Source organism: Hippocampus comes, unplaced genomic scaffold (genome assembly GCF_001891065.2).
Source record: "Hippocampus comes isolate QL1 unplaced genomic scaffold, H_comes_QL1_v1.1 scaffold250, whole genome shotgun sequence".
Taxonomy (NCBI): Eukaryota; Metazoa; Chordata; class Actinopteri; order Syngnathiformes; family Syngnathidae; genus Hippocampus; species Hippocampus comes.
Genome location: NW_017842061.1, coordinates 158,766 through 185,636, shown reverse-complemented (window position 1 = coordinate 185,636; position 26,871 = coordinate 158,766). Strand labels below are relative to the sequence as shown.

Here is a 26,871-nt window from a genome sequence, read left to right as displayed (position 1 = left end):
AAAACCCCCAGACTCCACCTGGACGCCTTTTCCCGAAGAGAAGGTTCCCAAGCCAAGGTACCAGTGAAGCTAATCAATCACTGCCGGCGCGCGCGCGCACACACACACACACACACACACACACACACACACACACACACACACACACAGTCGCGATGAAAAATGGTTTTAATTTTATGACTGGTGTTATGACATATTACATTATTATCTCTTGGGAATATTTTGCCACTCTGAATATTCCAAATCTGACCTTGCGCGTTTTGTCTCCGCATGCGCGTGCAGACGTGAGGAAGACCATCATCGGGCAGTCCATCGGTGGCGTCATCTACTCGCTGTTTGCCGGTTCGCCTCTGGTCATCCCGCTCACCACCGCCCCCCTCGCCATCTTTATAAGTGGTACGTCCGTATGGACGCATGACCGTCCGTCCAAAGCAATGTTGCCTCAAATGTTGGACTGTTGTGATGATGATGATGATGATGATGTTGATTGCCGGCGCTCCTGCCGAGCGTATAACGTTCACCGTAACGCCAGCCGTAAATCAGAATCCGCTTTTGTTCCGCAACGCCAAGATGGCGGCCGGCCGGCGCGCAAACGCTGCGGGCCGCGGTGGTTTTCCCTGGAATTTAAAGCATCCTGGCAGCAGCGGCGCAGCCGGGCTGACGACAGAATTTTTTTTTAAAAACCCCAACAAGTGGAAAGTGCTGCATGGTCGAGTCTGATCACAACCCTCACCATGTACTTACCGTGCTAACCGTACTCATCATTGCAATAAAACATTCCAATGAGCCACAAAACACCACTGACTGCATAGTCGGGCCTGATAACTCGAAGGATGCTAATGTACTTGTGGGCAGTAATCCGCGGTATCTGTGATGACTACCAGCTGGACTTCCCAGCCTTCTACGCCTGCATCGGGCTGTGGAACTGCCTCTTCCTCATCCTGGGGGGAGTCTTCAATCTCAGTCTGGTCATGAAACTCTTCAAAAGGTGTGTGCAAATAAAAAATAAAAATAAAAAAAGGGGAAAAAGTTTTCCTGGTTGATATTTGTTGTTTTTGCAGGTCGACAGAGGAGGTGATCGCTCTGTTCATCTCGATTGCCTTTGTAGTGGACGCCGTCAAAGGAACGGTGAAAAGTGAGTCACAAGCGAACTGGTCGCCGGCCAATCGCAGGGCACACATCGACAATCAACCACCCGCGCTCGCAATCACCCCGAGGGACCAGTTTAGCGCGTCCGATGTATGTTTTTGGAATGTGGGAGGCAACCGCAACACCCGGAGAAAACCGCAGGTCGGCACGGGGAGAACACGCAAACTCCCCGCAGGAAAGCCGGGGTCTGGAAATGAAACCTTGGACCACTTCCTCGTCACTAGAAAGGCCTGATGGACTTCGACCTTCTCTCGAACACCTTTGGCACACTCCCAATGAATACGTCGGGGGGAACAAACCCAAAACGGAGTCCTAAGGCGCTGAGGTTCGGGTAACCTAAATGTTCCGCTACCCATCGGAGCGGCTCATAAATAATTGTCGCCATTTTAATTTCCTCAAATAGAAGCCTCGCTAGCTGGTCTCTCGTTAGCATAACATTAACCTCCGACGCCGCTAACGCGAATGCATTCCGCATTTTGATACATTTGGAACATTGATGAACGAGCACCAACTTTTCATTAATCAGTCCCGACAGAGCAACATCCATTTTGTTGATGGATTGGAGACCTTAGGACGCCAATATGAAAGGACATTATTCATAATCGGAACAATTAAAGCTCAAATCCGTTGTCCTTCCAGTCTTCCAAAGGTACTACCACCCGCCCACGCTGGGCAACGCCAGTGCGTCGGACGCGTCTCACCGCGTCGCCGGGGCGGGGGTCAACGGGAGCGAATTGGGCGTGGCCTCGGTGCTGCAGGCCCTGCCCGACTCGCTGATCGACTGCACACGCGAGCGGCCCGTCCTCTGCCTGCTGCTCATGATGGGAACGCTGTGGATAGGTTACACACTCTACCAGTTCAAGAGGAGGTACTCGATGCGCCTGCTGACGCCCGACTCGTCGGGCCTGATGGATACAGTGTCTTTATGTGTGCATTTCTGTGTGTTGGCAGTCCGTTCCTGCACGCCAAAGTGAGGGAGGTGTTGTCCGACTGCGCGCTGCCCATCTCGGTTCTTCTCTTCTCCTTCATCGGATCATACCTGTTTAGCGACATCGAGCGTCAGTCCCGCTTTTCCTGCTTTCTTGTCTCATCGCACAAAAAACTTCCCTGACGGGTTGGCCGGAAAATTGCCGGGTTTTTTTTCTCTCCAGACAAAAATTGCATCCTTTTTTTTTTCCCTTGAGAAAATATGCCTTGATTTTAAATTTCAGCTTAAAATAATTTAAATGTTGACTTGTTTTGTGCCATTGACAGAGAATGTGCTTTCCCCGCCCTCCGCCCCTCCCCAAAAAAATCGTCCAACTAATTTCTCCAAAGAAAATCTGATCTAAAAGTTGGAAAATTACCTTTTTATCGTGGAAATTTTGGCCTTTTAGATGACAATTTATCTTTCTTAAATAGCAAATTTTATCCCCAGAAATTGACAATTATTTTTGCAACGTAAAACTTCCTTATGGGAAGTTTTTTGTTGCACACACACACACAGACACACACAGACACACACAGACACATTGATTTGGTGCCCCTGTTGTGTTTTGACACGTTCAGGTGCACGCAAACAAACGTTTAACGGAGAACAAAGTGAGGAGGTGCACGGGCGCGTGAAGTGGGGCACGGCAGGCCGAGGGAATTGAACGCCGATATCCGCAGCCTCCCTGATTATTCATGTTTGTTTTGGCAATGTTTGTTATGTTTATTTCATGGACGTGAAGCGTGAGCGTCTGCTGCTGCGCGTCCTTCGGGAAACACCTCAAGGCCTCGCTGTCCTACAAACGCCTACTTCCAGTCGACTTTGTGGAAAAAGAAAAAGAAAAAAACACACATGATAAACATGTTTTTTATTTTTTACTGGCCCACCTCAAGGTCTTTCGTCAGCGACTATAAAAGCCTTTTTGGGGCCAAGTATCAAATAAAATGTTATGGTCCCTTGAGTAAACATTGCTTCAGAAAAAAACTAAAATAAAAAAATAAAAGTTAAAAATATAATTACCATTTGTGTTAAACATCTTACCGTGCAAATATTTATTGTTGAAAAGAAAAAAAAAAATCAATTTTTTACCCAAACTTGAAATGTTATTTTTTGTGTTTAAAAAAATATATATTTTTTTCTAAAGCTCTAAATTTATTTTTTAATATAAAAAAAAATAATAATAAAATCTTGAATAATTACAATTATCAAAAGATCACTGAGAGATTTTCATGGCCAAAACATTACCCTTTATCTGAAAAATGTAGTAACAAAAAAGCCTTTTCAACTGAATAGGATGTTTTATCAGGAAAGCATTGAATAAGCAAAATGTTTGTTTTTTTTCACAAACATGAACATCTGATTTATCTAAAAACATTTATTTTTTTTTTATTTTGAAAAATGTTTTGAGGACAAAAAAATGTATTTTGGAAAAATCCATAATTTTGTGGAAATTAATGACTTTGCGTCCCAAAAAAAGTCTTTGGTAAAAATAGGACCTGTGATCTGGAAAAAAAAGTGACAAGTGCTTTTCTTTGTGGTTTTTGTTGGCGTGAACAGTTCCGGTGTTTAAAGTCCACAACAAGCCGACGTTCAGCGTGGCGCCGTTGGAGCGTCTGACGGCCTTGAACGTGCTGAGCGCCATGGGCCTCGGCTTCCTGCTGGCTCTGCTCATCTTCATCGACCAGAACATCGTCGTGTCGCTCACCAATGCGCCCGAGAACAGGTGGGAGAAGACAAAAATCCCCTTCGCTTGCAAAAACTTGCTCCGCATGCTGGGTCGGAAGATGGCGGAATTGCAACCAAAACAGGAAGTAGACAAATGGCCAAAATAAAAGCCTCAAAGAAGTCACCTGATGCTCACGCCATTCGCAGACAATCCGAGTCATCCAAAAACAAGAATTAGAAACCTGCCCAACCGAATCGGCTAACGGCACTAAATTCAACCCAAATTTCCGCTTCGGTTGCCGCATCCATATTTCTCTGGATTTTTATTGAATAATAATACTTGTAACGGGGTTGCCTTTGCCTGCTTCAAAAGCCACGGACAACCTTTGGGGGATTTGCGGCGACAAGTGAGCCACAAAAGTTGACATCTGAGTCAAGAAGCCCCCGCGGCCAAAACAGGGATTCTAACCTTTTCCGCTGCGCCGTCTGCCCGCCCGCCCCACACGCCCGTCCGTCCGTCCGTCATGATAAGAGCGGCGCTCCCTTATCTGTTCCCGTTCGTCGCTTAATTTGATGCCTCTCGACAATGTGAGCACGGGTGCCCGATTGCGATGCCGCCAGGGAATCATAAAGTCAGCGGGCGCACAACAATAAATCCCATCGGAGAGCCTTCAAAACTCCCAAATTGGTTCGTAAATGAAAAGTAGTCAACGGGAATCCATTTCAATTTGCTAATCGCCAAAGCACAGGCTGTCAGCCGTTTTGCTTTCAAGAAGCCATTTTAGGCTCATTTTGGACATTTTTAATCATCCCGCAAAGACCCACAAAACAGTCTCAACAAGCAATTCGTACAAAGACAAAGAATCTGCCATTTTAGTATGAAACAGGCACTTTGCTTCGTTGGCACCTTTCAGAATTTTGCAACCCCAACCAAAAAAATTTTTAAAAACGAACTAAAATAGCCCTCAAAGCCAGTTTGCCTCACCAAGTTTTGGTAGTCATGTTTATCGTGAAAAGATGCACTAAAATGTCGATATAAAAACAAACAAAAAAAGTTACACCCCCAAAAAACACAAAACTGAACAGATTTTTCTCAAAACAGGCCAAGAAGCACCTCTCGGATATTTCAAGCCGCTTTGACTTTGTAGGATGAAATTTGTCATGTGTGTCATAAATATTTCAACAAAAAATGCCGTGGCACCCTTTGAGCATTACACCTGGTTTGACCTAGCAACGTGTAATTGAGTAGACATGCCTGTCGTTGGTAAATGGACAAAAACGTCTCGAGGAGGAGCCATGTTTGGAAGAAAAAAAAAACGAAATCTGAGCATTTTGATTTTAAGTGGCCATTTTTGCATTTTATCATATTTTCCTGCATTCTTGTCCAAACTGCCCCATTAGAAACTCTTGTTTTTTTTTTTTTAATCCAGCCCGTGAAGCTCTACCAAGTTTTATGTGATATCCTACATGACCCACCAAAAAAAATTTCAAAAGTAAAAATTTCAAGCAGGCATGGCCGCAGCGAGTGAGTTTGCCGACCGGAGGGGACAAAATTGTTCATGCCGCGCCGTAAAAGCTCGGCTAAAAGTCAGGCGACGTCGCGCTCCGCTTCCTGCTGCCGACATTGATGAATGCGACGCCACACGTGAGCCGACGCTTCGCCGACCTTTCTTTTACGGGGGAGAAGTCTGTCAAGTGTACAGACTAGCGTACACATTGATTCGATACGTTCCAAGGTCAGTGGTGCTCTCGCGTACGGCGGCTGGCGGGTCAAAATTAAGGTCTTTCGGACTTTTGCGAGGTCCGAGAACCTTTTGAGGCTACGCTGCTTAACACAACAGATTGAAACCGTTTTAGTAGCAGCAGCTAACATGTTGCAAAAAAAAAAAAAAAAAAAAAAAGTTGTTCGGGCAAGCTTTCAGATGCCATCTGAGTGCGTTTGTTGTTGATGTTGTTGTTGTTGTTGGCGCCTAGGCTGCTGAAGGGCACGGCGTACCACTGGGACCTGATGCTGTCAGGCCTGATCAACATCCTGATGTCGGTTCTGGGGCTGCCCTGGATGCACGCCGCCTTCCCGCACTCCACGCTGCACGTGCGCCAGCTTGCCTTCGTGGAACAGCGCGTGGAGGGAGGACACCTCTACGAGACGTGAGTGGAAGAACGCCACCGCCCGAGGGTCCCCGCTCGTCGGAAAAAGCCTCGTCGTCGCCGCAATCTCGGCAGTAGGCGAAAAAAACAGGCCGGCTAATTAGTCATTCTGAAGAAGAACGAGCTTCTCGGTGAAGATTTGATTTTTCTTTTTTTTTTTTTCTTTTTTTCAAGGTGAACGTTCCGCCAAGTGAGCGAGATAGAAAAATATTTTTCAGTCTTTGGAGGTGAGAGCCACGTGGATTGAAGCTTATTTTGGCAGTGTTGGGTTGGCCCATAACGGGGGCCACGCAGCTCACTAGAAGCCAAAACAAAATAAGTTGTTTGAAAAAACAAATCATGAAAACAATGATGAACAGATGAAGGCTCCGCTTTTCGGAGCACTTGAATTTTCAAAGTCCTTTGTTCACAAACGGTGGTTCGATAACTGCCAGCTCATGGTCCTGTCAACCCAACAGCAATAGAATCAAACAGGATGCAGGGGGGGGGGGGGAATGAGACCAGCAACAGCAAGATCTTTTCATTAAAAACAAAAAAAAAATTATTTTGGTTTGATTTTGTCACCGAATTTTTGCTCTTCGGCCAGTTTCCTCAAACCCGGGCCAGTGCGTGATTGCATTTGCGTTCAGTATCGTGCAGGTGAAGGAGACGCGCGTGACGTCGCTGGCCGCCAACGTTTTCATCGGCGCGTCGGTCTTCCTGCTGCCGCTGCCGCTGCAGTGGATCCCCAAGCCGGTCCTCTACGGCCTCTTCCTCTACATGGCGCTCACCTCCATCGACGGCAACCAGATGTGCGACCGCATGGCCCTGCTGCTCAAGGAGCAGGTGAGGAGAGCACAGTTTGACCCCCTTTTTTCCCCACACTGCTTTGGAGCTGCCGTTTAGCCTCTCCAGCAAGGAAATTTGCCTGGCTTGCCTTTGTCTTGGACCCTTTGTGACACGTGGGGGGGGAAAAAAATAATTTAGCAGCGTGAAAGTTGAGCCGCAGGTTGCCTTTATCCGCCCCCGTTCTGTCAGACCCTTTCACACCGTTCGGCAGCTTGAGAAAAACGGTTTGGACGGGCCGCGTGAAAAAGGACTTCAGACTTCTATATCGGCTTTACGCTGCTGCCTTCCGCGCGGCGGCCGTCAAACCTCGGGGACGGTCGAAGCCACGACGTTTGCGGGCTGCCTTCCTCCGTCGGTTTTGCGTCGCTGCCTTTCACGCAGAACAGTGGGAAAACAATGGCGAAGTGTAAAAGTCCTGGTCCTGAACTTTGGTTTTCGTGTTGATTCAAAACGTCGTTTCCTCCAGTTGTTCCTTTCACGACAGCTGGAGGAAGACAAGCATAGGGAATTGAGTTTTCCGGCTGGTTCCCGACGCTCTTCCCCCCCCCCCTCCTTTGCCGCAGACGTCGTACCCGCCCACCCACTACATCCGCAAAGTGCCCCAGAGGAAGATCCACTACTTCACCTTCCTGCAGATGATGCAGCTGCTGGTGCTGTGCACGTTTGGCATGTACCCCGTCCCCTACATGAAGATGATCTTCCCCTTGGTCATGATCCTGCTCATCCCCATCAGGTGACGGCCTCGCACCGCCGCAAAACCTCATCCCACCTTTTTGACGCGCACTCACACTTTGGCACGTCAAAGAAATACAAAAGTCGAGCTCCGTTTTTCCAATTGCTTTGGTCACGCGACCTTTGGTTGTTTAGTTTCTGGGAAACTTTGTTGCCATTTTGTTTCGGCTCCTCACGTGGAGACCACATGAAAGCGAGCAGATGTTTGCTCTGCATTATGTATGATTATCCATACAGTACGCTACGCGTCATTGTACATGCACAGAGAGGAGTCTCTCCAGTGCCCTTGCTTTCAATAAGACATGAACATTTGCACTTCAAAGTTGCGCGCACACAAACTCTCACACTCGCCACTTTCATGAGGTACACCTGTACGTTATCAACAAATGCAAAAAAAGTTTTTTAAAAAGTCATGAAAAAGTATGTAAACAAAACAACTATGTTCAGAAATTCATCATGAAAGACAAGTAAAACATTTCAAATGAATTTAAAAAAAAAAATCAGTGACGTCAAAAAAACAGCCAAATTTCTTTTTTTTTTTAAATGCTCCTTTCAAACTAAGTAGAAAGACATCAACATTGCGTGTTTATTTATTTTTTAAATTATTACAAAATTGGCGTCCCTCACAGAAATGTATGCGGCCCTATTTTCTTTTGAATAGGTTATGTCACATCCATGTTTCTTCTTGTGTGTGTGTGTGTGTGTGTGTGTGTGTGTGTGTGTGTGTGTGTGTGTGTGTGTGTGTGTGTGTGTGTGTAGGAACAGGGTGCTTCCTCACATCATTGAGGCCAAATACTTGGACATCATGGATGCCCAACATATGTAGCTGCAGAGGGCGGAAACGGCGCCAGATGCAACCCAAAAGACCTGCCGCAAAAGGGCAAGGAAGAAGTGATCTTTGATTTTTGGTTTTTTGGTTGTTTTTTTTTAACGCCAATCTGTGCAAAGGCGAAAAAGGAAGTCCAGCAGCGACTGTTGCCAAAGTGGGAACATTCCAACAGGGCAGCAAAGTCGCCCGAGGAGCAATTCCAGAACTCCTCCATTTTACTGCAGTTGTCGTCTTTGTGTTTGCCTCCAGTACTCGGAACTACTCACTAATGCCGTGTAAGTGGTCAACGGCGCAACGGCACAACCCCCTTTTTTCCCCACACCTGCGTGTTTTTCCACCGTGCTGGTGCTGGTGGTGTTTGGTCCACGTGACGTGTACTTAACACTGTGTTGGTGAGTAGTTGAAGACTAGATCCAAAAGGTAGCGTGGCGTTTTTGGGGGTTTCTTTCTCCTCTTTAAGGCATTCCCATTCATGTACCATGGAGGAGGCGGGGCTTGTCTGGCCATTATGACTTCCTTGCCATGCTCACACCTTTGTCCCTAATAGTACAAAGACGGTCCCACCTTCCTCAAAAGCTGCAGTAACATTCGGCAATACTCCTCATGACGAGACTCTCGCGACAGGCCAGCATGTTGACATGAAAACTTATGATGACATTTTACAGCATTTTCTGAACCGCTTCATCCTCAGGAGGGTCGCAGGCGTGCCGTAGCTTATTCCAGCTGTCTTCGGCCACATTCGTTTGATTTAAAAAAAAAACCCCAAAACAAAACTGGTAGAAAATGTCTTCCTGGCCCACCGTTAACCACAATCCTAAGCCCTCCCGTCCTGTCTCTATCCCCTGACCCAGCGGTCTCAAAGTCGGGTTCTGGGTCCAGCCTGTTTTCGTTGTCTCTCTTCTCCAACGTAGCTGATTCAAATGATCAGCAAGTTCTGCATGGGGCCTGATCCCGATCCCGATCATTTGAATCAAGTGTGTTGCAGGGGGAAACCTCTAAAACAGGGGTGTCAAACTCTTTCTTTGTCACGGCCCACATTGTAGTTACTGTTTCCCTTGGAGGGCCGCCATGACTGTGAAACCACATAAAGAAGTCAAGAATCTTTTTTTTCCTCCCCAACTATTTAAGTTACTGTCATGAGGGCTTTGGTAACCAAAAAGTGCTTCCAATGTCTCTGTTATTTATGACATATGAGAAATTGACAGATTTTAGGAAGCGTCATGGAAGGTATTTGGCTTTAACGGGCCACATAAATCGATGTGGCGGGCCAGGTTTGGCCCCCGGGCCTTGAGTTTGACACCTGTGCTCTAAAACATGCAGGAAAGCGGCCGTCGAGGGCCGGAGTTTGCGACCCCATCTTCTCCTGTCCTGAACCATGAGCCTAACCGCTAACCCCTCCTCCTCCCTGTCCTGTTTCCCCAATAACCTGTCCTGTCCCTTACACACAACACTCCCCCTAAAGCCCCGCTATGCCACTGCCACAATTCTTCCGGTCCGACCCCTAACCTGTCTCAAAGCCCTATCCAGAACGTTTCCCATTTCTGTCCTATGATTAACCAGAATCCATACCACTGTCCTGTCCCTTTTTGCTTAGCCTAACCCCCGGCAGCAACCCTTCCAGTACTACTACCCCAAACACTTCTTGTCCCCAACTCTCCCTGTTGTGTCCTGTCCCAAATCTTATCCTGGTCCCGCGGCCCCAAAATTCCGAAAGCCAACCTCATCCCAAAGCTGTAATGACAACCCTAATTGGACTCTTAGCCCTTCCTGTCCTGTCCCTGAGCCAAATCTTCACTGGACGTTTCATGGGGAATGGAAATCAAAACAAATATAGACGATATATAAATTGTCAGATTATTTAGAATGGCAGCACAAACCAAAATGACAATTCTCAAGATATTCTTACATTGAAAAAAAATAGCTTTGAATATTTATTTATCTTATAATTTCTTCGAAGGAAATGCCTACGTTGCGCGCTTTGCATCACTTTCTCATTTCTTGTGTTGGGAATGTTTGTCTGCCGCTTTTGGCTTCATATGTTTACATGTAGGAAAACATCGGCACCATCCCGAGCCCACTGTTGTTCTGGAAAGTGACATTAAAAGCATTTGAATGCATCCCTGCAAGGTAACGTCACGTAATAGCCCTCAATTTTGGATTAGACATGTTGTTTGCGAGCTAGAGTTTCAGATTTTTGTACGCAGCTTAATTTTTCCCTCAACCCGTTGCCAATTCACAGACGGTCCTCGAATGCAACACGTGACGATTCAGCAATACTGTGTATAAAAAAAAAAAAAAAAGCTCAGTGAGCTCTATTTTTGAAGACGAAGAAAAAAAAAAAAAGCTCCACTCGTGCAGTCGGTTCCGTCGGACCACGCGGGGGAAAGGCGTAAGCCGACGTGGAGACATTTGCATAATCCTCTGAATGATCCTCGCAGGAAAAAGAGGAAAACCAGGAGTCACATGTACTCGTACAAACTTTTCATCATCCCAAAAGTCTTTTGCATTCTTGACTTCCACTCGAAAGTGTTTTCTTGGGTGTTCGTTGTTTTCTCTGTGCCCAACCGTTGTTTTTCCCGACATTCTTGAAACCTTTTTTTTTTCTTTTCTTACATCATATACAGTAGCCTACTTTTCTAACCATGAATGTAAGATATATATATATATATATATATATATATATATATATATATATATAGAGGGTGTCATGGAGTCTTTTTTTTTTGTGGGAAAAGATCAGCTATATTTGTAAGCTGGAATATGGTGTAAAAAATATCTTAAGAGAATGTGTTAAGTTTTATTACATAGTATATAAATATATATATATACTTACACTGAAAAAAGAGACTATCTCAAGCTGTTTGCCAAATAAAAAGTAGTCATGTTGGGGGCATATTTTTCTTTGTTGCCTCGCAAATGGCTAACGCCATGCTAAGCTGCCGATGCCTCACCTCGCATGCGAGTGGCCTTCGCTCTCTTCGACTCTGTGCTCCAATTAATAGCCATCCACAAATAAATACCTCACCTTAAATAGTAGCTTCTGCTTTAATTAAAGGTCTGTCGTGCCCCACTTAACTGTCATGCATGTACATCCCACCTAAAATATTGGCTTCTGCTTCAACAGAGGAATCATTCACCAGACCAAATAAGCACCTCACGTGAAATAGTGGCCTCCACTGACATCGAGGCTGCGCCCGAGCTAATTGCCCCCCTTCCTCAACAGATAAACCTCTCACTTCAGATACGAGAGACCTCTGTTCGAATAGACACCTTGCATCAATGAATCCACGTTTTCTTGAACAAATCAACACCTTGCCGAAAATGGTTGCATCCCCTCTGCAACGCCACACCCCAACTATTCAGCATCACTTCACCTCAACTAATCGCCTTCCCCAGGTCCCAATCAATATCCATCCACTTGAGCAAATAAAGTTGCCTGTGTTCTAAGAGGCCGTGCTCCAATTAACTGTCCACGAGTAAACTCCACCCTCAATGCAGTCTATAAAACATGCCTCGACTCCACTGGAGCAAATCAACACTTCAACTCAAAACAGTGGCCTCTGCTTTAATCGAGGCCATGCCCCACTTCATCGTCATCTACTTAAACAAATAAACACTTAGCCACAAATTGCAGCCTCTACTCTAATAGATGCTGTGTCCTAATAATTGCCGACCCACTGAGTGGAGCCCTGCCCAAATGAATCTTCATACCCTTGCACAAATAAATGTCTCGTGCACGGAGAGGCCGTGTTCCAATTAATCAATATATACCTGAAACAAATGAGTCACTTCCACTTAATATATGTGTGCCTCAATGAATCCGCCACTTGGACAAATAAACACCTCACCTCAAGTCATGGCCTCGGCTCTGATCGAGGCCTTGCCCTAATTGATCCTCTCCCAGGGGAAAAAATTAACACCTCAACCCAGTTAGTGGCATCTACGCTCAATAGAATCCTTGCCCCCTATTAATCACTGCACTCTCTGCTGAAATAGTGCTTATTGACGTTATCGTTAATTACTAAAAGTAATCATTTGATGACAAAATGCCCAACATGGACAACAAGCTCAACTCTAATAACTTTGACGACGACTTATTGAGGACCCTCGAGTTGTGCTCACTGCTCAACACTTCAAACTGTCCTCTTGCGCCATCCTCAGGCCATTACGTTCACCTCACTAGCTTGAAAACGAATCGTTTGAGAAACATTCGCTGCTTTGCTGGACTTCATATTAAAGTATGAATAATGTATCATAAGTGCAGGTGAAAACGAGAATAGTCACCATTTGTGTGTTTTTTTTAATTGCCGAGCAAGCAGGTGAGTCGACTCCAGGTAGAGCATCTGCGCATGCGCATTCAGCTGTGCGACTTCATCGGCCAGGTCCTGGTTTGGAGCGGACCGAAACTTTTGATACATTTAATATACTATGATTTTCATTTAGTGATACAACTCGTTATTACTAGTGTAATAGTAATTTAGCGCAGTTCTATTAAGTCTGACAAATACAGATTCCAGAGAGATCTGTCGGATAAACTAGGCTACAAACTGAAAGATGAGTAGACGGAATTGAGTTTGCTCTGTATAGATCGTATTCATTTAAATTAATATCAGCTATGCAATTCTGCTTGATGTCTTTCTCTTAACAGCAGCCCGTTTTCTCCGCTTTTTGGGCAGACATAACAACGTATAACAATACAGTAACATGTAAGCCACAATTAATGAGCAATACAACTACAAAGGATCACTCGTGGTAGCCCCCTAATGCATACAACGCACCGGCGTTACGTCATTCGTGGAAGACCCATCGTTGCACCCACGGCACAATACAGTAGTCCTGTTCTTTTTTTGGGGGCGGAGACAACTTAAAATACACACAGCGACGAAATGATAAAAAAAAAGGTTTCGCCCAGGATTATTTTTCACGTTAGCGAACCAACTCCCGTTAAACAACAAAAAAAAAAACGACAAAAAAAATGGCGGGCTGTTTAACTTCATCATTTCAGTGGAGGCCGGTTTAACCCCGGTGTTAAAGAATCAGTTCATTTTTTTCCTCCAGATGGCGTCCAAGTAAATGAAACAAGCGAAGAGACCGGAAACTGGTGCGCAGCCCAAACTTTGCACCGGAAATGTGTTGCCAAACAGACAGTTCAACGTCATTTACGCTGACTTGGCATCATGCCAAATGTCTGTGTAGCTAGCTTGGCGTTAGCCAGCGACCGGAAGGAAGCACGTCACCGGACCACAAAGGCGGAAACGCGGGAAGCGCACATTTGGAGGGCGACTGCGTGTTTGTGGGCCGGGCCCATGAACTTTCGGGGTTGGGTCGCCTTTGTTAAATTCCCGCCTGCCTCCCTCCTCCTGTTGACTTCTGGGTCCCCGCGTCGTCTGTTTGTCCACGCCACCGGTCCTGAGACAAGCACGTGTGTTGTTAACATGGCGGAGGAGGCGAAGAAACAAGCCGCCTACACGGCGGTGGACAACCACGTACAGGTATGCATTTGTACTTTTTTTTTTTTTTACATTCTGATCATTGTCCACGGGTGAATGATTTGAAATAGCCGCAGCTCTTACTAGCTCCACGTTCTGGCGACGCAAAGTTAGCCAGTAAGACAAAAAAAATGTTTTCAGAATCAGAATAATTTTTATCGTCCAAGCATGTCGAACACACAAGGAATTTGTCCAATCAGATTTCAGACTGTTTTTAGTTGCCATGCCAATGTAATCTGCCACACGATCCATCTGAGACACATGCAAGACGTCTCCACAGCCCCTCTTTCAATAATTTTCAAAACACATTTGGGCTGCAATTCCAAAAGGTCTGTTTGTCACAAACACAACACTGGCTCACCGCCAAAAGAACACCACAGAAGAAAACATTTCTGAAGTCCACACTTGTGTAATCAATGCCATTTATTTCGATTTTTCTTTGCTGTCCAACAGAACAATCAGGTGGTTGGAATCGGCAGTGGTTCGACCATCGTCTATGCAGTGGACAGACTCGGTGAGTCAATCGTCATGATACTAAAAATAATGAACATTACATTTGAAAGAAGCAATTTCACCCAAAATGGATGATCATTGGTTCTCGATGCTTTTTTTTTTTTTTTCGTGCGTCCTGTCATGGCAGACATGTCCACCTAATATTGTGTTGAGTGGTGTAATTGGCATTTTGATTTTTAACTTTCCAGGGGCCTTCGATTCTCCAATTGAGGATTTGATGCCAAGCTCCACTTGCATTAAATGGCATGGGCAAAAAAAGTTTCACATTATAAAGTCGTCCGTCTCTCCAGAGTTCTAGTTGGGCCAATTCCCCAGGAGGACTTCGCTGAAGCCCTGGAGTCACACAAAATGGGGCTTTTAAACCAAAATGGCCGACTTCACGGTCAATTCTGGACTTGGGTCCTTGAAACTTTTTTTGTGCGTCTTGCACAAGAGAACACGCTCAATATCTGATTTAGTGTGTTAAGGGGCATGTGTCTGGCATGTTGAGACCCCCCAAAAGGCGACTCCTTGATCAGAATGATTGTGATTATTATTATTATGAATGAATCTATTTATTTTGGGACTAGCGGAGAGAGTGCGTCAGGAGAAGCTGAACATCATCTGTGTGCCCACCTCCTTCCAGGTTCGTTTGGCTTTTGTCCGGTGCTATCATAATGCCGTACATTTTTTTTAATATTCCCCAAATAAAGAAATAAAGTTTCGGTGTTTGTCCTCCCTCAGGCCCGCCAGCTGATTCTGAAGCATGGACTGATGCTGTCGGATCTGGACCGGCACCCTGAGGTATTTTATTGACTCCCCTTTGGAAACCCCAGCCCAAGTTTACAAGACATTTTTTTTTCAAAACTTGATTCATAGCTGTATAATTTTTTTATACATTATTGTTTCTCATATTTCTTAGCGGGAGACCAAGTCTACAACCGTTCTAAAACTTTCACAACAGCAGAATGGCTTTACATCTTTAAAGCCTGCTTAACAGCAGAAAATGGCTGCAAACATTTAGAAAACTTTTGACAGAAGACTTTTGACAAACCTTATGTTAGCATTGAACAATAGAACACTAGAAGCTAACAGTTTTATCCATTTAAGAAAAATTGCAGGAGAGCGAGTGATTAAAATGCTTTTAACATGAACTGCGAAATGAGTTCGCATTATTTTTTTTTCAACTTTTGAGAACAAAACAAATTTACACGATATAAGCAGCAGAACAAGGTGTCTCTAAAAAAAAAACTTAAACAGCCGAGCACGTTGTCCAGCATTTCTGAAACGCCATAAACCTCAAAGCAAGTTTGCGCTTGAGCCACCAGTCACGTTTTTTACCACAAGGTGGCGTAAATGGTTTCTCCCGTATTTCGGTCAGCTGGACGTTGCCATCGACGGGGCGGACGAGGTGGATGCAGATCTGACTCTGATCAAAGGCGGAGGGTGAGTCCCGCATCGCAGCTCCGCTTTCCCACGTGCCCTGTTGCTCTTTTTAGTTGATGATCTTCGCTGACACTTTTTTGTTTGTCAGCGGCTGCCTGACTCAGGAGAAGATCGTCGCCGGCTGTGCCCGCCATTTTGTCGTCATCGCGGACTACAGGTTTGGATTCAAAGATCCCATTCGTATTTCCAGAAAGAAGCGAGATGATTGAGCTCCCCCGGCGTTTTCCAAATCTCTTCTGTCAGGAAGGACTCCAAAGTGATGGGCGAGCAATGGAAGAAGGGCGTTCCCATCGAAGTAGTCCCCATGGCCCACGTGCCCGTCTCCAGGAAGATCGTCCAGCTTTTCGGAGGGGAGGTCAACTTGCGGATGGGTGTCAGTAAAGCTGTAAGTATTCAAAAGAAAAGAAAAATGGTCTCTTGTGACCCAAAGCACTTTCTTTCGTTCGAGTATCAGCAGCAGTTAGGCAGACGATAAACTGCCGATGACGAGCTTTTCCTTTCTTTTTTGGAGGGGGGCAGCTCAGCAAGACACAATATGATTGGCCACTTGCACAATTGAGTAAACGGGCCGCCTCAGAGGGGAGGGGTGAGCAGTTACGCAAATAGAGGAGGAGGGCGGGAGCAAGATGGAGACTGTGCCAACACGGATGCCGTTATCTATTTATGTCTGGTTTGTGGCTGCGTCAGGGTCCCGTGGTGACGGATAACAGCAACTTCATCCTGGACTGGAAGTTTGAGCGCGTTCACAGCTGGAAGGACGTCCACCAAGCCATCAAGATGATTCCGGGTAAGCTCCACTGAATGTCAGGAAAAAGGCCGCTAGGACATCTGGACTCGAGTTGCAGTTCATCGGAGGCCTTTTAAATGGTGGCGGGTGTGCGCTGACTCCCATTTTTGAATCCGCGGGATTGGTAGTAAGAGGGTGTGCGCACTTGTGCAACCACGTCATGCCATTGACTTAATCGTACGCTCCGGTGTGGTCCTCAGGGGTGGTGGAGACGGGGCTGTTTGTGGGCATGGCGGAGCGCGCCTACTTCGGCATGGAGGACGGGCGCGTGCAGGTACGCGAGGCGTCCGTCCACTGACGGCCGCTGCTGGGGCTCATCTTGCCACTTCCTTCTGGCACACCGTTTTACCATCCCGATTTTACAAGGCAACTGTCTGATGTGCACAACTGACACGTCTTTTAACTCTGGGGGAATTCCAGTCAAGTTTTTTTGGGGGTGCCTTAAGGCTTACCACAATCATGATGACAAGAAGAACGTTTTGACCATTACAAAAACAAATTCGTCTACATGTGTGAAAACAACGCATGCCTGACGTGGCACGCATGTGCACGACGTTGAGACGCATGCATAAAAAAATAAAAAAAAGACTGACCCGTGCCGCATTGCATCATCATCTCAAATCGACAAAGCAGCGTGGCGGGAGGAGGTAGAAATATTTTGGCGCTCCTCGATCTCTCTTCGTGGAGACAGCGACTAAAAGATGGCGTCCTGTCATTGCTGTGCGAATCTTCCTGTTTCAAGTGGGATGAAATTAAAGTGTAATATTAAAGCAACACTGTTCCTAAAACTTTGCGGGCGATTGTCAACAGTACAGTCTTTGGCTTTTGAATGTCAGCCCAAAAAGTGGCCAACTGTGCATCTTAAGCACACAGGAGAATATGCCCCGATGTGCCTTGACATAGTAGCTGTTGTTGTATTTAGAAGGAAGTCAAATAAAAACACTGAGATGTCATAATATGGAAACTATGTATGCACACAGAGCGCTTCCTGTGTCTCCACTTCTCACGCGAAAAAAAAAACGCACTGTTTTTCCCCCCTTGCCTTTTCTCAGTGTTGTTTTCAGTGCCATTGTAACAGGTTCCGCTACGCCAAAGTCTGTTTTGCACCAGCTTTTGAAAAATCATTCCAATGTGACTGTAAATGATGATTTTTTTTTTTAACGGTACTCGTCACCCCCCCACCCCCCAATAATACAGGACCAAAATCATGCATGTGCCTGCTTCTAACTTTTCAAATAAACTTAATCATGATGTAACATTTGAGTTTGGACTGCATCTCGAACAACAATCCGGAACACACTTTGATTTTTAGGGAGTGGTCAAACGAATAAAAAAAAGGTCAACGTCATTCGCCTCTGTGCCACATGGTGGCGCTGTGAAGCTTCCCAGAACGCTACATTAAACGTTAAATACAGTACTGTATCAGCTGTTTGTGTTGTTAAAAGAAATTTAGTTGTGGCAAGAATTGTTTTTTTTGTATTGAAGTAAAATATAGGTCGATTATTTTTATTTTATTATTACATTACTAATTAGTGGACTAATTCCAGTGCGGTCTGTGGTACGTTTCAGCGTCCTGTATTTCTTTATATAAGCACAAGCTGAATCAGTACTTGTACTCTTGACCCATTTTTAATCAAGTGTTCGATTATGGACATGACGTCTTTAAAAAAAAAAAAAAAAAAAGTTTCGACTGAACAGTTGAAACACAACCCGTGACCAGGAAGAGGGAATCTCGCAACCACCGTCGAATGGAGGAGCCACGTTGGTGTTTTTGCGTCGGGCGACTCAACAACCGCTTATGATTGACGACTGGACTATCCTATGGAGTTTTCGCTTCTAGTAAACAGGGCAACGCGTTGAGCCAATCGCGTCGACGTTTACCACGATCGTCTCACCGATTGGAAGGCCGATGACTATCCCCATCCAATCACAAACCAGTGAATCTGCGCACGCGTCGCCTCGAGCGGCAGGCGACTCGGCCAATGAAATGCACTGTTATTGAAGCTGGCCGTTTCCGCGGGCTTCTCCGTGAGTGACGGGTAGGCGGTCCAACTACCTTGTGCTAAGTATACCGCTTTAGTGATTGACAGTTCAGCGACCAATGAAAAGTAGGCTTAAGAACGCGTGCTTTTCATCGTCCAATCGCGGTATAGAAACAAGGCGGGGCTTTGAATCGTAACCACGGCAAGTCTTGCATCAAGTATAAAGACGAAAACACGGAGTTCCCTTCGCGTGGCTGTGTTTACATTAATCCCAAGAATAAAGGGCACTTGAGGGCAAACCGCGACATTACTTTTATTGACACTCATAGCACGAAAGATTTTTTTTTTTTAGCATGTAAAGATTTACACGGCCGACTAGTGGCATGTGAATCTCCTGCTTCACTAATGTGCCAGCCTTCCAAATGGAAAGGGGGCTTCGCTTTGGCAGCGTGAGCTTTTCTCGGTCGTTCCTGCTCCTCAGCGTGGTCATCGGCCTCGGGACCCTGCACACTTTGGGCTTCGTCGTCGCCGGCAGAGAGCCCCAGCTGGCCTCAAGGGGCTCGGGCGATGGACACCGAGCGGTCAAGCTGCGCCCCGGGGTGGCGGATGTGACCGTGGAGGACGTGGAGAGCGGGCCGACTGCCGCCGAGGACGACGGGTCCTGCGGGGGAGAACGCCACGGAAGTGTCCCGATGAGGAGGTAGGCGAGGCGGATATGACTCGGAACACGACAACGACGACGACGCCGCCGCCGAGCTGCCTAACATCATCACACGATCGCCCCCTTTTCCCCACGAAGCGGTTATATAAAGCAACTTTCAAAGCTTTCGTTTGGATAACTTCACTAATTGGCGAGATTCGATGACCGAAAGATCTTGTACGTCGCCTTAAAGCGACCAAATCAAACTAACAAAAAATGAACAACCAGTCAGTTCGCGACACTGTTTTTTTTAACTTCCGTTATTCCTAAAATTCAAACTTTTCTCGCATCAATTAAATTCTTCAAATGGGAATCGGGGGCTGTCAAAGTGTCCACGAACGCGAATCAAGCGGAGAAATTGCCACGTTCCTGAAGGTGGTGGAAAATTTGTAATACAGTACTGCAATCGAACTTTTTTTTTTCTATTTGAAGCGTGTACTTTGCTTCTTTTAGTGCAAGTTGTGGTCAACGATTGTGGGCGGGGTGATGTGGCAGCTCCGGTCGGGCGACGGCACAACTCCGCAAGCAAACTTTTTTTTTTCTCCATTTCGTATCCAAAGCAGACCCCTAAAAGCGCAGCATAATACTTCTTTTCTTACTGTTAAGTTTACCCGGCGCGGTGTTTGATGTTTTAATGTAGCGTGTTTGTTCTGTGGGTAAAAAATCGCCACTCCGGGTCACGTCATGAGGCACATCGGAACGGAACTGCTGCATTAGCGTCCAGATCCGTGTCGCAAAAGCCGCATTTTTTGGAGCTAAAAGCCGCATTTTCGGAGCTTCCTCGTCGAAACCAAGGGTTGTTATGTGTGTCGGAATGTGGTTATGATTGACATTGTGGCTTGCAGGTGCGCGCAACTGTGCTGGGAGCTCTTTTGAGTCTTTCCTGTCAGGTTACCATCATGAAAAAGCTCTCTTGCACTGCTGCACTACGGTTGTACAGCAAGAAGCCTTATTGTTTTTGAAAACTGAGCATTATTATCTTTGTCAAGGTGGAATTTGTAGTTACCACCATCATTTTTTTTGTTGGATAAATCCGTTTTAGCGACAACTCCATATCAGCATTATCAATATGTTCATTGTTGTGGTTATAATTAGCCATTGTTAGGCGTCATACTGAGCAACTCGACTCCTTAATGCTGATAAATCAAGTAACAATCCAATCCAAAGCAACACGGCAGTGGAGTGGAATGCCATTTTCATATCAATAAGGCTGACATTTTGAAAAAGAAAAAAAAAATAAAACTGCTTCACTTCAGCCAGTTGGCTGCCTTTATTTATTTATGATTAAATATCTGTATATTTGACTGATTTAATTCTGGCATGTCGAGATGCAGCTGGCGTTGTTTCATGAAACATGAAAAGTCTTTATAAGTGACATCGTCGCAATCGGACTTTTGTGCTTGGTCGAGTTTTGTGAAGTTGTCGCTGGGAGCGCTTCAAAGACTGCTAGTCAAAGTTGAACTTTTAATTCAACCCTAAACATTTATGGATAATAATCTGATATTGTAGTTTCGATTTGTTTATTTTTTTGTGTTGGTTAAAAAAACACGAAGGAAGAGAACCTTGAACAAGTAACCACATATTAAATTACAATATTAGGGGTCGAATGTTGTTATTGATGTTGGCAAGACAGAATTTGTAAGAATCCTTTTACATGAAGGACATGAAGCCGAAGAGTTCACGTTTGGTCTCCAAAGTTGTGCAAATGTGTCAACGTGAGAGATGCGGCACGCAGACATTGATTGAACCCCGACCCTCACTTTGAATGCGTCTGCCGCAGTGTGTTTTTCACGGCACCTCCCGACCGACCCACCGCCTCGGCTCATTCACCCTAAGCGTTAAATTATTCTCTGTGTGGTATTTTTAAACACGCTCGCCCATGTCTTTTTGCAAGCCGCGATTCAGGATTAAAAAAAAAAGATAGAGAGTGAAACAGATCAAAAGCTTTTGAATGCGTACGGCCGTATGGAACTTGCGTACATTTTCCCCGTCCAACTTTTTATTGATGAGGCTCGCCCTTGTAACGAGACCAAACGAGCCCCGGGAGCCGCGCTGTTGTCTGCTCCACTAACACAGTTGGACGCTACCCTACCTGCGCTTCCCGGCGGTGCGCAACAAGCAGACACTTGAGAGATGATTCTTCAAGTTGTTTCAAGACCACTCAACGGTTGAAACAAAAACAGCTTCACATTGTGCATTTTAAACAACGAGAGAGCGGACGCGAAGAGCGCGCAGCCAAACGTCCACTTGTAATTGACGGCCAGTGGAATGCATTGCAAAAAAATAACGTTCTTTTAAAGACAAAAAAACCTCCACCAATAAATGTTCAGTATGCATTTCTGACGGAAAAAAAACACACCCCAAAAAATTCAAGCAATATAAGAAAAAAGAAAAATCCACGAAAATGTGAACGTATGCAAAGGTCCACTGTGCGGTCCATTTAGCTCAATGCTAACAAACAAAACGCCATCGACGGGTTAACGGCTAGCATCCCCGTTGTGGCATCGCAAACCTTTCAAGCGGTAGATATGTGAACACAAACGGTGGTGAATAAATGTAGACAGGCACTGTAACAATACTCTCCGTGTGTCCGTCACGTTTTCACAAGTTGAAATTGTGATGCATCGTTTCAGCTGTTTTTTTCTGCTGGTTGTTTGTATTTTGGGGGAATGGAAGGTCTTTGAAGGTTCATATTTGATTAATGGGCAATACAACAACATATTCAGAACAGAAAGGCGGCACAGAGTTAATGAGAAATAGCATCACGTCAACCTGAGAATCGTGACACCAAAACACTGCCAAAATTGCAAAGTCGTCGGGGGGGGAAGTTGCTCACTTCACCCGCTGGGGAACGTCACTCGATTAATTATCCACCAGGTCATATTGCACTCGTGCAGGATGTTGTGGCATTAAAAAAAAAAAAAATTCAAACTGATATGAAGTTGTCATGTTAATGTCAGACGTGGGTGTAAACTCATTCTGTCTCATTTTTTTGGGAATCAAATGATTTGTTGTTGAAGTCATGCAAATGCCAGGACATGCTAAATTAGCTAGCTTGGGGAACAGCACGGGATGTTTTTTGGGGCGGGAAGCGTCAAGGCCCCCAAATGGGCTTTCTGTTTCGATTGGCGTGACAGCCCAGTTTTCCCAGCGTGTCGACCGTCTCTCCCGCAAATGCGTCAATCGAGAGTCGGTGCAAAAAAACAAAAAACAAAACCAAAAAATCGTAACGATCTGAAATCTGTCATCCATTTTTCAGGCCTGGCCATGGAAGGCTTGAAAGGGGCCGAAAACCTTTTGAAGTGCGAGCCACGATGTATGCGGCATGTACATAAAAGTCATAAAGGATGAAAAAAAAATATATTGATAAAACACAATAAATAAACGCGCTGCTCCTTCATGGGGATCAAACAAAATCGAGGACGCATGTGAATTCTTTACAAAAGACATGGAAGGCAATAGAACTAAAGCGCATCCTTCTTTATGATGACAACGGATCATCGGGGATGTCTTGGTTGCGCGCAGCGCGGCTTCAAGAACACCGACTCGACTGTGTGTGTGTGTGTGTGTGTGTGTGTGTGTGTGCGCCCTTTGTTATCGATATTCCCACCTGGCCTCATCCCCTCCCCGTTCACAGGAGAAGCATGTTGCTGCCTCATGCCAGATCCTCAGAGGTTTGCGTGGCTGCTTACCATCCGTCTGTCAGGAGGATGGGCATCCTACCTGTTCCAAATGTCACTTATTTGATGAAAGTCCAGGCCGCGACACATCGACCAACTTATTTTTTGAACGTCATCGGAGCGCCACCTACTGGCTACGGAAGAAAAAAAATCTTTGATATTTTTATTTTTTCTTCCTTGCAGGATAATCAGATCGGGTTCATATTTGCTCGCGGGAGTGTTTTCGGCAATCAGGATGAAATATGCACAAAAACACCAGGACTGGCAAAAATCAGGAATAGTTTATTGTGGAATAATTTAAAGATAAAAAGGCTCACTAGTGCCCCCTAGAAAGTTTTAACAAAGCAGCCCCCGGTACAATAACAGATTGACAAAAGGCAAGCAAAAATTATAAAAAGGAAAATTAAAAAAGCAAAATCTAACAGCAAGTCGGCAAAATTGAGTTCACTTGTAAAGTGGGCGTGGCCTTCACTTGACAAAGCGCTGCAACTTGACCCCCCTCCCCCATCATTTTATGTTCACGTTCTCACGTTTAATGAAACTTTTTTTTTACGGTAGTGCCACCTACTGGCTACAGAAAAAAAAGTTTCGATTTTTGACATTTTCACATTCAGCTTCTTAAACTTTGTTACCACTGTATTACAATTTTTGTTGTTGTGGAATTTAGTGTCTTTTGTTTACCCGCATATTGAAAAATCTTGAACAAAAAAGTTAAATACAACTGAACTGTACTTGTTTCGTAGTTAGCCACGAAACCAAAAAGTTGAATTCAACTCCCGTCAGCGCCGGCTGCCGCGTCTCACACGATGAGAATCACTGGCGGCGCCGCCGAGCGGAAGGTGAGAGGATGGCGGCGTGGCTTGAACCTGCTCCCCCACCTTCTTTTGTACCGACGCCCTTGCCATCCCTCCCACTCCCCTCCCTGCCCCTCAGGGCTCCGACACCTCCGCCGTGCGGCAGGCCTACTCGCTTAGCAACAGCCAATGCGCCGGGCCGGCCATCCCGGCGGCCAATGGCGTTGCAGAGACGGGCCGCGACTCCCGATTTGAGCGCCGGGGCCACATGGGTCTGCCTATAGTTAGTTTGCGGAGGAGGAGGAGCAGCTGGAAGAGTTGATGTTTTCATCCATTTTTTTTTTTGTCCTGCTGACTTAGTTTGAGTCCTTGCGTGGCGGTAACCGGGGGGATTTTATAAATAGAAGCTGTCCTGAAAACGACAGGCCAGTTTGAGGCTGTGATTGAAGCGCGAGGGAAAGTTTTCAAGCGCGCCTGCCGCCGCTTTGCTTTATTTTCTATTGCGTCATCTTATCTTATCTCACCTGGTGCGTTCTCGTTCTCGTTTTATAGTTCACCCGTTTGAAATTGTTTTGTGTCTTTGTCGTTGTTATTCTTAGGACAAACAAATTCTTGATACCGTCGTGTCGTTGCACCCAAGAAAAAAAAAAAAGTTCTGTAAATACGCAGGGAGCAACCATTTGACGCAATGTTGTCCGAGGCGGTTTGACCTGAAAAACAAACCAGTTTGACTTATCACCGTTGTCATGTGGTAAACATGTCGATCATGAGTAGACTCAACCACAAAACATTTCTCCAGACGACACCACCGAAAAGACGCAGGAAGGCAGCCAATGTGCGTTGACGTGGCCACTACAATTGAACAGATTCAATTCGGTCCCCAGAGAGAGTTTCATTTGAGGATAGAAATTTGGTTAGTATGACTAGACCCACAAAAACACCGGAGGAAGTCTGCCATTTTGCCTTGAGGTGGCCATTTTGGCTTTGTTAGTGCCGTTTCGATTTTAACCCCTACCCAAAAAAAAAAATTCGGCCCCTCAGAGTCAGTTTGACCTATCAACATGGTCTTTTGTAGTATTATTCTTTGTGTAGACCCCCCCAAAAATGTCTCAAGAAGCCAGGCCCAAAAATATTGAGGAAGTCTGCCATTTTGGGTTGTAACGTCTAAAAAATAAAATAAAATCACCCCTCAAAGGCATGTTCATTTAGCAACTTGAAATTTGGTAGGCATGACTATCATGAGTGTGGAACCCTTATTAAAAAAAAAAAAAAAACAGTTCTTGAATCAAAATCTGTGCCCGAAAACACACAAAGCCTGCCGTTTCCCGTCTGTCACGACAAGACCCACCAAAGAGTCTCAAGAAGCCATGGTTGAAGATTCACAGCTCATTGCCGTTTTGGTCTGACGCAGGCATTCGTGCAGCCCTTAAAACGAGTTTGACTGAGCGACGTGGAATTCAGTCGCAGACTCACAAAAAGGTCGCCATGAGCCTCCGTGCCTGGAAACAGACAGGAAGTCCGCATTTGGGACTCAAGCAGCCATGTGGTGGTGACGTTTTTTCTTTTGAAAGGTGAACATGCTGCGTTTTGGTCATATTGCAACCAAATTTGCACCGCCAGGCGCAGCTAAATTGCGGCAAACTTGAGTTTCCGTCCAGTTTGGCGCTGCACCGCAACACATCAACCGACCACTGGTTCTCGCCTGACATTTGTGTCATTGTCAAGCTCGTCTTGTGCACGCTTAGTTTTCAACCGGGGCTATTTGTCGTTTGCCTGTTTTGGGAAAAGTTGTCCCCCCCCGTGCGGCAGATTGGATTTACGAGGTCAGCGGCGACTTTGACAAGTCGGCAGCAGGACACATCCTGCAGCACTGCAGCACTTTGGGTGGGGCAAAAACGCAAAAAAAAAAAAAAAATAGGTGGGACACTCGGAGAAGGAGAGCGAGCGAGCGAGCGAGGAGGAAAAACAAGGCAGGAGCCGGTAGCCGCCCGGACCACGCTGTCTTGTTTTCGCTGCGTTCACTGCTTGGCAACAACCAATGGCGCGGCGGCCGCGCGGCCAATCAGCGGCCGGCGGCGTGGCGCCACGCAGTTTTGGATTCGAGCGCGTGTGAGCCGACGTGGGATGAGAAGGAGAGCGGTGCGCTTCTGCATTGCGAGGAAGGGGTCTGATCGCTCGCTCGCTCGCTGTATTTTTTTTTTTTTAAACCTGCCTAAAAACCACACCCATCCTCTGCGGTTGCCCTGACTTCCACACACTGACGAAGATGGAGAGATGTTCTCTAAATGTCTCTTAAATTGAGCTGGTTGGATTTAAAAGACATTCGGGAGCGGTTTGACAGGAGCCTTTATGAGACGCTAATGTCCATACTTGACACCGCGATGACCTTCCAGCATGACATGGCATCCATTTTGGCTCGCATTTAAGTTGCCATATAAAGTTCCTGGAAGTACAATTACTGAATTGACGGGTCTTAACGTTAACATTTTTTTTTTTTGGCCTGGGCTGACGTACAAACATGCTCCAAAATCCTTCAAACGAGCCGTTGAAGTCGTTGGATTGGTATTGCGCAAGTCAACCCTCCCCATGACATGATATGTGGTTAGCATGTAGCTTACCTTTCGCCAATTATCTTATAAGCGACTTGATCAGATCGCCTCCGGCGACTTTGCAGTACATTGAACGGCGTGGCCGAGTCAAAAATGTCCAACAAAGTTGTCATTTTATTGAAGCGTTTTGAGTTATTTGAGCTCCCGATCCTTTTTCTTCCCCCTTGAATAGCTTTTTTGGTCACTTTTATGACGTAAAAATAATGCGACAGTTGTTTACTTTCATTGTCGGAATCGAATTTGTTACGTGTGTTCTTGTCCTAAATTATTCTGCCGACGCTTACGGGAGATCCGAAAAGCTTGCGTGTTCCCTTTTTCGCAGCTCCCCCACGAAAAGCGCGGCAGCCTGCGTGACGAACAAGTGCCCAAAACGCATTTTTGGTGCAACAAGAAGGAAGGGCTCGGCGTTTCCCACTTGATGCCGCCCGTTGGGCGCGGTCGCCCGAGCCGAGCGCCGCATTCATAACTTTTCTCCCCACCACGTGCTCCCCACGCGCTCGTATTTTTGTTGCTCCTCGGCGCTCTTCCTGTCGCATGGTGCCAGGCGGGGACGCGGCCCCCTTTGCCGCCC

The 26,871-nt window shown here is 45.8% G+C and overlaps 3 protein-coding genes across 3 annotated transcripts in view; all 3 read left to right on the top strand.

Moving 5' to 3' along the window:
- slc4a11 (solute carrier family 4 member 11) overlaps window positions 1-8,870 on the top strand; it is a 20,039-nt gene extending 11,169 nt beyond the window's left edge. The window contains exons 6-15 of the mRNA XM_019862717.1: window positions 283-396; window positions 856-988; window positions 1,062-1,135; window positions 1,789-2,017; window positions 2,101-2,207; window positions 3,677-3,842; window positions 5,759-5,932; window positions 6,562-6,757; window positions 7,324-7,493; window positions 8,252-8,870. Coding sequence (XP_019718276.1) covers window positions 283-396; window positions 856-988; window positions 1,062-1,135; window positions 1,789-2,017; window positions 2,101-2,207; window positions 3,677-3,842; window positions 5,759-5,932; window positions 6,562-6,757; window positions 7,324-7,493; window positions 8,252-8,318 — 1,430 coding nt within the window. The 3' untranslated portion in view covers window positions 8,319-8,870. The remainder of the gene's footprint in view (window positions 1-282; window positions 397-855; window positions 989-1,061; window positions 1,136-1,788; window positions 2,018-2,100; window positions 2,208-3,676; window positions 3,843-5,758; window positions 5,933-6,561; window positions 6,758-7,323; window positions 7,494-8,251) is intronic.
- A 4,581-nt stretch (window positions 8,871-13,451) lies between these two features.
- On the top strand, window positions 13,452-17,787 carry rpia (ribose 5-phosphate isomerase A (ribose 5-phosphate epimerase)). Its single transcript, XM_019862722.1, has 9 exons — window positions 13,452-13,813; window positions 14,264-14,324; window positions 14,893-14,948; window positions 15,047-15,106; window positions 15,684-15,748; window positions 15,837-15,905; window positions 15,992-16,133; window positions 16,436-16,535; window positions 16,736-17,787. Exons 1-9 carry the CDS (start codon window positions 13,499-13,501, stop codon window positions 16,831-16,833), a joined length of 966 nt encoding a protein of 321 aa, XP_019718281.1. The 5' UTR covers window positions 13,452-13,498; the 3' UTR covers window positions 16,834-17,787.
- Window positions 17,788-18,715: 928 nt separating this feature from the next.
- eif2ak3 (eukaryotic translation initiation factor 2-alpha kinase 3) overlaps window positions 18,716-26,871 on the top strand; it is a 48,777-nt gene continuing 40,621 nt past the window's right edge. The window contains exon 1 of the mRNA XM_019862714.1: window positions 18,716-19,217. The gene's annotated coding sequence lies outside the window, so the exon portion shown is untranslated. The remainder of the gene's footprint in view (window positions 19,218-26,871) is intronic.

What these genes read in the sequence shown, in the direction of transcription:
- rpia (XM_019862722.1), top strand. Translation starts at nt 13,499, where the DNA reads ATGCCAAATGTCTGTGTAGCTAGCTTGGCGTTAGCCAGCGACCGGAAG. An exon ending in CGGTGGACAACCACGTACAG is followed by an intron (nt 13,814 to 14,263) that starts GTATGCATTTGT and finishes GCTGTCCAACAG; the next exon opens with AACAATCAGGTGGTTGGAAT. An exon ending in GGATGGGTGTCAGTAAAGCT is followed by an intron (nt 16,134 to 16,435) that starts GTAAGTATTCAA and finishes TGGCTGCGTCAG; the next exon opens with GGTCCCGTGGTGACGGATAA.